Source organism: Leguminivora glycinivorella, chromosome Z (genome assembly GCF_023078275.1).
Source record: "Leguminivora glycinivorella isolate SPB_JAAS2020 chromosome Z, LegGlyc_1.1, whole genome shotgun sequence".
Taxonomy (NCBI): domain Eukaryota; kingdom Metazoa; phylum Arthropoda; class Insecta; order Lepidoptera; family Tortricidae; genus Leguminivora; species Leguminivora glycinivorella.
Genome location: NC_062998.1, coordinates 16794865 through 16807007, shown reverse-complemented (window position 1 = coordinate 16807007; position 12143 = coordinate 16794865). Strand labels below are relative to the sequence as shown.

Genomic DNA, 12143 nt, shown 5'->3' with positions numbered 1-12143 from the left:
TACTGGAACCGGAAAACTGCGTACCTCCTATGATGGACAAGGAACAATTTACAAAACCAAAATTTACAAGAAACAATCCTATGTTAAAATAATCCAAACTAATTTTATTTATGGTATATAAAATTGACTCATTGAGTATCAGTTGGCTTTAAAAGTAAAATTTTAAACTTATTTCACTGTCCATAATGGGGGATCCAATACTGGAGAACTGCAGTCCATAATTGGAGAAAAACACCTAGTTTTAATTTCATAACTATGAAGAAACCAATAGGAGTATCTATTCTGCAATACGCTTGAAATGTAAAAGAAGGATAGGACATTCAAGATTTAACACGCTTAGCGGTAGAATTTTTACATTTATCAGTGAAATTTCAAAAACAGGCGATTTTTTTTCTTAAACTGTCCATGATTGGGTCCGTTACCTTACTTTTGGTTTGTTTTCACTGTGTATGTGAAATATTTCTTAATTAAATTCTTTTTAAATGTAACATGGACTTAAAATAATTTTAATTTTACTTACCTATTTAACTATCGCGCAAAGTTTCATAAACTTTCTTCTATAATTTAGCGATGTAGTGGACCAGGTTTGCATAATTTTAAGTAGGAATTAATTACGTCGTAATCGAGGGTGGGTGCGCCTGAGGCAAACGGCCCGATCTCGCCTGGCGGTAGAAACGTGTAGGGGATAATGAAATCACGTGGCTCTCGAGGCGCCTCTTTAAATTAAATCACTCGTAATTATACGTCGCAGATGCCCCCGTCGCTCGCTGCTGTGCCGCTACGCGCTGCCGGTGAGGGTGAACACAGCCCGCAACGCGTGTCATCGCCAAGACCTGCCGAGGGCTGCTGAGGCTGCCTCTGTTCGTCCTTGCTGACAGAAATTACGCGCATAAATGTCTGGCATCCATCGCATCCAGCCAGCATCGACCTATCGAAAATTCTTATCTACCTACGTTTATCTACTTACGTATTCCTGCGTATTCGATTCGAGCGACAGACATGCACCTAATGATTTTAGATTTTCCGATGGTGGTGATAGGCCCTCTGTTCTATTTATTTATTTACTAAGCACTACTTCAAGCAGCTGTGTAATGATAAGGTGTAATTAAAAACAAGACTAAAGAAACAGTGTAATATCAATAATAAATAAATAAATTATTACTTGCTCTATGGACACATTTATGCTTTATTCTTTGGGCTACGGTTACATGATAACTTTAAATATGTAAAAGAGAAAACCTAATGATGATTGGCGTAGTCACAGCTACTTAACAGAGTACCTAAGCTAAACAAGCTTGAATTCAACCGTGCTATCTATTCTACATGCCTCGAATATTTATAATAATATGTTACTATAGGTCACATTATTGCGGCACTTGAGATCTTAAGCATTTCTAGAGCTAAAAAATTAAACATACAACTTTCTACGAAATTACTCGAGGATCCAGTTATCAGGCATCTTTGTACTGAAAGTCCGCAGTGTAAGAAACTCTTGATTTCGTAAAAAAAAGTCTAATTAATGTCATCAAAAGGGAGGTCGCGGCAGTTGGAAAGTTGATTGGGTTCTTTATTTATAGCATTTCAATTTAACGAGAATCGGACAGACGCGCGCGGCTCGGCGCGTCGCAGCGCGCAGAAGAGCGCGGAGCGGCGGCGCGGCCGCTCGCGCTGCAGCTGCTGCCCCGCTCCACGGCGAGCGAGGGTTCAATTATGGTCGCCTCCAGTGCCGCAATATCGATTACCTATCGCCGGTGCCGGTGCCGACACGCCGTCAAAGGCGTCTACTACATAAATACATCATTCACAAAACGTTTCATATAAGGCGTAGAGCCTTGTACATTTGGCGAGTCGACAGGCGCTTAGAGTTCACTGCCACGGGTGAACTATCGCAAATGAAGTAAACACAAATCAATAATTTAACGTTTTACTGAACGTAATATTAGACATTTTAAGAAGTGTTACAATGTAATACTACTTTCCATTAGCTAACAATATATAAGTAGTATAATATTTTAATGAACTTAATATTAATATAAACAAATTATTATTCACAAAATAGCAGCTGGACTGTACAGTCGTGATATTATTATTTATAATATTATAAATAACATATGGAACTAAACTAACAGGTCTCGTATCTAATATACCTACGAATGTATTTCCTCTAATTAATTATGGACATATGTTTAATTCGATTCATAGGAATCCCGATTAACTATGAAACTCATAAATTAAAGCAAAATAAATGTACCTAAGCATTTTGAGAAGTAGAATATGGTTTCAGGTATCGTATTAATGCGCAGTTAATGAGTCAGGACCAGGATTGACAGCGACAGCGACGACGGGCAAGGGTGTCGAGCTGGATGACACGGCCCGGGCGGTCGCGTCGTCTATGCCCCAACAAACGAACTAAACATCAACTGAAACCTAACATCCCGGTAAATGTATTATGCTTGTCAATTGTACTACTTATTTATTACATATCGGCAACTGCAATAGCTTTATGCGTATATAGTATATAATTGAAATGACGATAAATGAAATCCATCAGCCGGCGAAGAGTAGGTAACATGGGTACTTATCATAGAGCTGGAATCGTAGACGAAGGGCTCCCGGGCGGAGCGCGGCCGCCAGCCGCTCTAGTTGTCGTAGGAAGCCGGACCAGAGTTCGCCCAAAATCCTGTTCACAATTAATACATTTAAAAAATTACATCTAAATCAATGAAAAGAAAAAATATACTTATAAACAGACGAAGATTCATACACATTATTTCCTTTGTTTTTTAACACTTTACTGCAGTTGGTACTGCTAAACGGATACAACTGGAGTGATAACTGGAGTGGTAATCAAACCTAATCAAATCAATACTACTGTGACGTATCAACCCCGAGTCTCCAATCCGATATCTATTATATAGTGTTTATTCCATTCCGAAAAAAATATTTTAAAGGTATTTATTGAAATTCCAAAGTAAAATTATATTATGTAACGTATTTTAACCATATCTAAGGTTTAAAAGGTTTCGACAAATAAGTAGGTATGTTATATAGTTGTTACGTAGGTACTTACACTAAGTTAATATTAGACAGACACATCTTCATTGATCAATACAGGGAGGCGGAGCCAACAAGACTTTTACTTCATGTAACTACACAGGTATCCATAATAATATCAAATCGTACAAAAATCTATTTTGAAAGCAGTATACCTAAAATTCAGATAAACCTACACACACAATTACGTAATGATGTAATATCCAATCTGCATGTGCCATCTGCGATAAACGAAAATCTGTAACGTATTCTCATCCGTCTTTATCGCGACGGAGAATGCCGTACACAAGAAACCCAATAACACCTCGAGTCGTCGCCTATTTGTACATAGCCAATCGGGGCGCCTAAATATTTTATTTTTATTTTATTTCAAATACGTTACACATATGACAGTAAAAACCAAATCACTGAGTAACTAAAAATACATAAAAGCATAAAAAATAGACATGTCGGCGGCAGATCAAAGCATCCGGCAGAACACGAGATTCCTAGGCATATCGTGAAACGCCGCCAAATCATGATTTGGCTTAGTAACATTCGCCATATCGTTCAAAACTCACCGTTTAGCGATTTGCCCAGTGACGTTTAAGCAGATCGTGAAATTCCTAGACATATCATGAAACGCCGCCATTTCATGATTTCACCAAGTAAGTGGCATTTAAGCAGATCATGTGATTCGTAGGCATATCATGATACGCCGCCATATCATTCAATACTTAAGTAGGGTGTCCAAAATTGAAGTAAAAATGCAATAAACATAATAAGTACTATATTTAATTAAATAATTTGTATTTTATAAATGAAATGTAACGAGACTTACTGTTTTTTTGACATTGTGCACAGAATCCTTGTGACTCACATAAAATGAATGGAGCTGATGCTCAAAAGCTTCTTTTGCACTTCTATTTTCTATTATGACACTATTTTCGGTGCTAAAATCGTTTTGTTGAGGCGCCGACATCTTTCACTCGATAAACAAACACCGCCATAGCATGCGCTGCATACGCAGTAGCCAAGAAAGAAACTATTTTACGAAGTGCCCGCTATAAAGCTAGGAATATCGACGAATGCGTTGCTCTAATCGATCTGCCGTATTGTTTATCAGGCATATCGTGATACGCCTGGCCAACTTTTAGGCAATTCATGATTTGGCGGCGTTTCACGATATGCCTAGGAATCTCGTGTTCTGCCGGATTCTTCGATCTGCCGCCGACAGACACATAAAAGTAAAAAAAAACCATCACAAATTATCTAGATTTAGGTGACAACGTAACGTCGAGGCTTCGTTGCCGCATATAATACGGTATAACTGCATAATTTCAGGCTTCGGTAAAATTACTTTTTTAAGTGCATTGAAATGAATGTAAAAATAAATAAAGGTTTGTAATCGGTGGAATCAGGCTTTACTTGGCGGAAATCCATGTTAATCGAAGACAAGAAGCTACAACACGAATAAATAACATTCTATTACACCTCGGACACTAGCAATCAAATATATGAAAGAGGCGCGTTCCTAAACACACAGTCTAAGCTCGTGTAGGTGAACGCGTATAATGCTTGTATGAGTGAGATATGACAGGTCAACTGGTCGCGTTTTTGACAGGGGGTAATTGTGAGGTAACCAAGAGCGGGTGGGGGGCATTTTCAGCGGGGAGCTGAGTGGCCATACTGTACGATAGTACTCTTTATTACTTATACTGTGGTTCTAGTCACCAGTGCTAACCCGTCATTCTTTCGTGCGAATTTTTACACGCAATGTTCAAAAATAATAAACATATAGGTATTTTTCGACACCGATTGATCGTACTACACTAGTTATAAGATGGTCGATAAAAAAAACGCTCTAAGGAAAAGCAACGTCAGTGCGATAAAATAACGATTTCAAGTTATAGTCGACGACCGGTCTGGCTCAGTCGGTAGTGACCCTGCTTGCTGAGCCGCGGTCCTGGGTTCGAATCCCGGTAAGGGCATTTACTTGTGTGATGAGTACAGATATTTGTCCCTGAGTCATGAATGTTTTCTATGTATATATGTATGTATTTATCTATTTAAGTATGTATATCGTCGCTTAGCACCCATAGTACAAGCTTTGCTTAGTTTGGGGCTAAGTTGATCTGTGTAAGGTGTCCTCAATATTTATTTATTATTTATTTTATTTACAGTGAGGACGTACCGCGTTTGCCGACGTTCTGTAGGAAGAGCCGGTTGGCCACGGCCTGCCGCTGGCTGGCCTCGCGCATCTGCTTGCGGGCCACTTCCAGCATGAGCCGCTGCCGCAGCACCTCCATCGGGTTGTTGATGGACAGCGACGGCATCTTGCGCTTTGGTCGCGAGCGCCGCTCACCGCTGCCGATCGCCCTCTGTCACATCACAATAAAAAGCGCTATCTCAATATAAACTCCATAGTACACTTAGGTATACTCGTACTTTACGTAACATATCTGACAGTTCCGTTTTCAAAATTTAATTTTCAGCTAGCACTACTTGGATTATTTGGACAGTATATTAGTACCACCTACTTATTAGTCAAAGCTAGGAAAGGAAACACTTTTAGTTTCTCGTACCTAGTTGTTATTTATTTACCCCCTTATTCATAAACGTACTCTAAAGTTATCAAGCCGATAAAGTTCGTTTGTCCTTTTCTATCACACTAATACGTCGGAAAGGGACAAACGAACTTTATCGGCTTGATAACTTTAAAATACGTTTATGAATAAGGGGGTTAGTATGTAAATATAATTATATGTAGACCTCGAATTTATTATCAGCTACTATACCTACTTAGTGTTAACCAACTAAATCCGTCTGAAGTGTGGTATTTCCGCGGTTACATTCGGAAATCAGAATCTACCAAATCCTGGAACACGCGACGTAAAATAAAAAAGCCTTTAAGTTTACGAATATTAATGTTCATTCCAATGACTTTGTTGTGAAATACCAACTGGAGTATACTGTAAGCTGATCTCAAAGTAAAAATGTAATATTTACCTCCTTTAAAACAAAATAAGAAGTCCACCTAATGAACCCTCTTGCATAGGATGACACATTACAAGGTGACACCAATCAGCGCTTCCTATTCAACATTCGAGTGTAATGCTCACTTTGTTCCTTGTAATTTAATATTCACGTGTGTTTTATAAAGGACGGTAAGTATGTGCTTACCTCTAAACTATTACCTACTGAGCCGCATAAAGCCCCTCGAGAAAGACCTCAATACTTATTGCCATTTATTTGCCAGCGTATATTAATCTAGAAAAGCAATGCGACTATTCAAAATATTCATATACTCCGCTCTCTGAAACTACTGCAATTTAAGTGTGCATATACGTACATGAAAGAAAATAAAATGGTTTAATAAATATATTTTTAATATAAGTTCTCTCTTCTCAATCTAATGTTCTTAAGTACTTTTTATTTACTTATTTGTTTGTTTGTTCGGGTAATGAAATTTCTAACCACTAAAGGATACTTTGGTGCTAATAGTATTTATATCATACAGAAACGTCTGCGAGCGATACTACATTTTTTTAATAAAAGGAAAAGTTTAAAAATTCACACCTCCGGCAGGACGTCACTATGACCAATTTAGCCACATTTGCAGGCAAGCACGGTCGCTTGATAAGCGATAATATAACGCAAAACCGTCCTTTTCGCACAATAATTAGTAAGTGCGATAGGGACGTACCGATGCGATAAAATTTATCCAACTAGTGTGCTACGCCCGCTGCTGGATGCATTTTTTTTTATTAGAAATGGGAATGCTTGTGAATTTTTTTCGTGCCTTCCCTAAAAAGTGTAAATAATATGAAATTCAATAATAAACTTTTTAGATTATTTGGCTGTATTGAATAATCATTGCCACGTTGGCCATCTTAAACAGAAAAAACTTTAAAATTAAAATCTGGACCGCTACATTTTACTCAAAATTGAAGTGCAGGAATATGTATAAATAACTATTTACCTAAATTTACCTCAATTACAACAGTGTGGGTTATTTTCTTAAAAATAGAAAATGTAACAATTTTTTGGGACATTAAGTAATTTATCATCGCTAACCTTAAATTAGTGTGTTTTCACATTATCCGATCCGATATCTATCGGATGTCGAACCGATATCCCATATATTTACGCCGCCATCTTTGATTTTGCCCTTTAAAATCCTTTCTATATCCGATATCGGATCGGATAATGCGTAAACGCACTTAGAGTACTGAATTTGGTTTCAAATGAAAATTAGTAATTGTAACGGCCTGTATCACAAACTCCAGTTAAAGCCATAAAAGCTGCTTTCAACTGCAAGAAGAAAGAGAGCGTGTTAAGCTGAGTTTAGACCAGCAAGTTATTTCTGCAAGTTTTGAGACGCAACTATAGGTAAGAGTGAGTGGCAAATATCTGCATCTCTTTCTAGCATATACTTCTGTCTCAAAACTTGCAGCAATAACTTGCACGTCTAAACTCAGCTTTATTTTTATCTGACATCCAGAGTTGCAGTTTAAAAAAGACCCTTAGTGTTACCTAATAAATTCTGGCTACTGAAAGTTGTCATTCATCGATTGTCATCTATCAAGGTGACTATCACTTTAACGAATTCCGGTAAAAGTTAACAGCGTAATCTATAAATAATAAGAAATAAAATCATAAAAAGTAGTAAATAAGTAAAGCAAATAAATTATAAATAATTAAAAATAAGTCCACGTAATCAATGTGTTGCCAGCTTAAATTTTTTTTAAAGTGCAACATTGACAACGTTTCAAAATGTTAAATGTCCCTGAATCGAAAACCATTTCAAGATATAAACGCCTGTAGAGGCTGTAGATCACAAAACTATATATTTTAATTTTTTTTTCCGTATATCTAGTAAAAATTCTTAAAAAATAGTTTAAAGAGGAAGTGACGTCACATAGTTGATTCAGAGCTGCCACTATATCCAAAAATCTTCCAGTTGGGATGACACTTGAGTTTGACAGTGACACTTATCACCTACGTAGCAAAGATATTACAATTTCATGGCTTAGTCTATGGCTCGTAGTTATTCAATATTGGTCGACAGTAAGGCGGCAACAGACAGTCTGAAAAATTCATAATCTGAAAAAAGATTTGTATGCAAACTGACAGTTCAAACTGACACTGGCAGATCTGTGTGGGTCAACTTTCATTAGCTAGACTCTTTATTTTCGTATTTTTATGTTGCCTAAACCGTATCGAAAAAAATCGCGTTACTACCATTGAACTACTATGTACTACGTACTAGAAATGACAACTCGAACATATTCTGTGCGCCGACCGGCAGCGGCGGCAGCGCGAGGCGCATGCGCGTGAAGCGAACCGTGTCATAGAGTAAGACTTGACCACCTAGACGCGACACTTTTAGTGTAGACCTTTGTGTTATACTTTGTGTGTGAAATACTAAGTAGTTTACTTTTAGCACTATTATACATTGTGTTATATTTAATTTCTACTCCGTAAAATAAACATACGTAATTATTGTTTTTTTCATAAATTTTAATTTCCCTTGAATAAAATTAGTTTTGTAAGTTTCTGTCGCTCAGAATAATAATCGCGCCATTCACCTTGTTTTACCTCCCTTAAACACCGGTTGCATTAAATACTATTTCAGTTTTGGTGTCACTATTTTTAACCCCCGACGCAAAAACGACGGGGTGTTATAAGTTTGACGTGTCTGTCTGTCCGTCTGTCTGTCTGTCTGTCTGTCTGTTTGTCTGTCTGTGTGTGTGTCTGTCTGTGGCATCGTAGCTCCCGAACGGATGAACCGATTTAGATTTAGTTTTTTTTGTCTGAAAGCTGAGTTAGTTGGGAGTGTTCTTAGCCATGTTTCATGAAAATCGGTCTACTATGTCGCAGTCGGGGGTTTTTTCAAAATTTTAATTTTGTGGTTAGGTTAGGTTAGGTTAGTCAATAATGAGAATTCAGAAATAATTCAAAATCATGCTTATTGTATAATATTATCGACTAAAATTCGTATTAGAACCGTGTAATATTCAAAACTATAAATTGAAATAAATATTTTTATATTATATGTTGAAAACAGAATATGATCACAATTATTATACCTTATTACCTACATGTCATGTCTGCGCGATTCATCTATGATTCCAGTTGTCAAAATGGCGGCCATAGATTCGCGTTTAAGGAGCCCGTCCCTTCATTATAATAATTACTTAAATTAAGTTAGATCAAAATAGCTTGTCTACTAACCGATGAAATGTGACACCGTCACTTTTATTAGATTTTCTCGTATGGCTTCAACAGTATCTTATAGCACAGGAAGGCATTTTATCATTTTATTTGTGTGCAGTCAGAGACAACCTCCTCCCACCACGCGCAGAGACTGATTGAGGCAACATAAGTCCACTGGACTTATGTTCGTGGCGCAAACTTTTTTTTCGCCGTGTCCTCTCTAGTACATTATACCTCAATGGTTACTACATTGAAAATAGTAAGGTACATCTCAGATATGTATATGTAAAATAAAAATAAAAATAATTAATTAGGTACATATTGAGGAATTATATTTAAAAAAAAATGATGATCGTGTAACTCTAACTAAAGGTTTATACCGGGTGGGCCCTGTAACAAAAGCAAAAAAATTAAACTGACCACCATTTGTTCAGCGACTTTTTAACTTGTATTTTGATTTTTATCACCCTTGAAAGCTTTTCCTAAGAGGTAATGTAAGTATTGCCAATTCTATTAAGTCTAAAGCGTGATGACAGACAAAGTCAATGACAACAATAATGGCATACATTGAAGCTAAAAATTAAAAAACGAAAGATTCATAATTTTAAAAACTCGCTGAGCAAATTTTGGTCAGTCAGAAGTATGGCCTACAGTAAAAATTTTTGCTTTTGTTACAGGCCCCACCCTGTATGTATATTATATGACCAAAAAAGTCCAGAAACATCCGTACTTATTTGTATACCTACATTACCTACACATTAATCTTATTTTGGCTTAAATAATACTTTTTGTTACATGCACGCATAGCAACGCAAGCTGAATGAAACAAATTTTAGTGCATATAGCATTCAAATATTCCTGTGCAGCGTGCGTAGCCGAATGCACAAACGCTCACGATAATATCTGTTTCGTAGCTATCTATCTCTATTGCTCTTGCGTATTGGCGCGACAGAGCTAGACTGCATTTCTCTCGGCGTCTGGCATCGACGATTGCCATTCGGCTACGCCGGCAGACATGGTGACTTCTCAATAAATTAGTAATTACTGACTTATGCATATGATTCTATGCTTTAGTTCATAGACGTGAGAGCATTGCAGTAATAATGAAGCTATCTATGGCTTGCCACAGACAGTCTTAAAAATTCATAATCTTAAAAAAAATTGTATGCAAATTGACACTGACAGATCTGTCAGTGTCAGTTTGAACTGTCAGTTTGCATACAATTTTTTTTAAGATTATGAATTTTTAGGACTGTCTGTGGCAAGCCTATAAATTTGTAGTATAACTATTTTAGACAGCCAACCATATAAATACCGTCAGAAAGGGACAAACGAACTTTATCGGCTTGATAACTTTATTGAACGTTTATGAATGTGGGGGTTACTGATTAACTTATATACATGTACATATATATGAAGGTATTAAATTAAGTAGATCAGAAATCGATATGGCTAATTAAGTATGAAGTGCAATGTTGCCTAGCATAACATTTTAAATATCCGGACTAAAGCGAAAGATCATCGAATATTTTCTTTGCTAATGAAAACATGGTTAATTTCAAAATATTTCTCATTCAAATCAAGGATGAACAGGCATCTTCTGGGCGAGCTCACTCCATCGTAGGCCAATCTCCGTCTTTGCCTTTGGCTAGTCTGTTGTCAAGAGTAAGCCCATTTTTAATTTTAAAAAAATTATGCAATTTCGTGTTTGGATCACAATTTTAAATATTGACGACACGTGAGTAGGTCCTGATTTGCATGAAGTAATCAGTTCGTACAAAGGGACCGTCGCCGTCGTTCCAAGCAGTTCAGTATTATGAATAGCTACGTTTCCCTGCCGTTTAATTGAAATTTCATTGTGAAAATTTCAATAAGCTACAATTACATTGCCATGTTTCTTGTCAGGCAGCTAAGAGATGTTGATGTGAATATATTCATTACTTTTCAATGTTTGCTTTAAAAAGAGAAATTGAAAATCGTTGACGCGTTCTTACTTTGGTACTTTGCAAATAGGTATGTTAGTTAAGGCCTATAACTTTTTTGTGCTGGCATTAGCAATAAAATGTATTATTATTTCATTATTCTAATCAATCATCGATCATATAAACATGCGAGTTTCAATCTGGAAACGTGTCAAGCCAGCATGATCGTGTGATGGAGCCTATCGCACTTACAAATACTGCGAAAAACACGCATTGATGAGATAAGCTGTAATCACGCTAGTCTGTAAGGCTGTTTTCACATTATCCGATCCGATATCGGATGTCGGAAGGATTTCAATGGAAAAAATCCAAGATGGCGCCTGTAATGTATGAGATATCGGATCGGATAATGTGAAAACGCACTAAGGCCCGTGTGATAATCCATACTATCCATACTAATATTATAAATGGGAAAGTGTGTGTGTCTGTTTGTTTGTCCGTCTTTCACGACAAAACGGAGCGACAAATTGACGTGATTTTGTAAGTGGAGATAGTTGAAGGGATTGTCTCTTTCTAACGCGAGCGAAGTCGCGGGAAAAAGCTAGTTGACTTATACATTACTTTTTAAAGACGGGCCTTAAAAGCATTGCGAAGTGATGAGGTTATTGTCTAGTTGTGCATACATATTATAGTATTTTATGCAACAGGCGTTTAAAGGAGGTCAAAAAAGACGAGTGGCGTGGGTAACAATTTGAGGCGAAGCCGAAAATTGTTATTAAGACGCCACGAGTATTTTTTGACTCAGTTTAACACCGTTGCAGACAATACTTTTTCTACGACCATGCACTTACTTTTACTATTCAAAAGTAAGTGCATGGTCGTAGGGTCTAGAATAACTTTCGTGAAATTCGCACTGCTTCCTATAAGTATTTTGACTTGTCCTCTGCAATGTTTCTGCATTCACCCTGT

The 12143-nt window shown here is 37.0% G+C and overlaps 1 protein-coding gene across 1 annotated transcript in view; it reads right to left on the bottom strand.

The window, feature by feature from the left end:
- Positions 1-1910: 1910 nt before the first annotated feature.
- The window catches only part of LOC125241538 (diuretic hormone 45), a 100290-nt gene continuing 90057 nt past the window's right edge, over positions 1911-12143 (bottom strand). Inside the window, exons 5-6 of the mRNA XM_048150066.1 lie at positions 5228-5414; positions 1911-2680 (exon numbers count right to left, since the gene is read on the bottom strand). Coding sequence (XP_048006023.1) covers positions 2640-2680; positions 5228-5414 — 228 coding nt within the window. The 3' untranslated portion in view covers positions 1911-2639. The remainder of the gene's footprint in view (positions 2681-5227; positions 5415-12143) is intronic.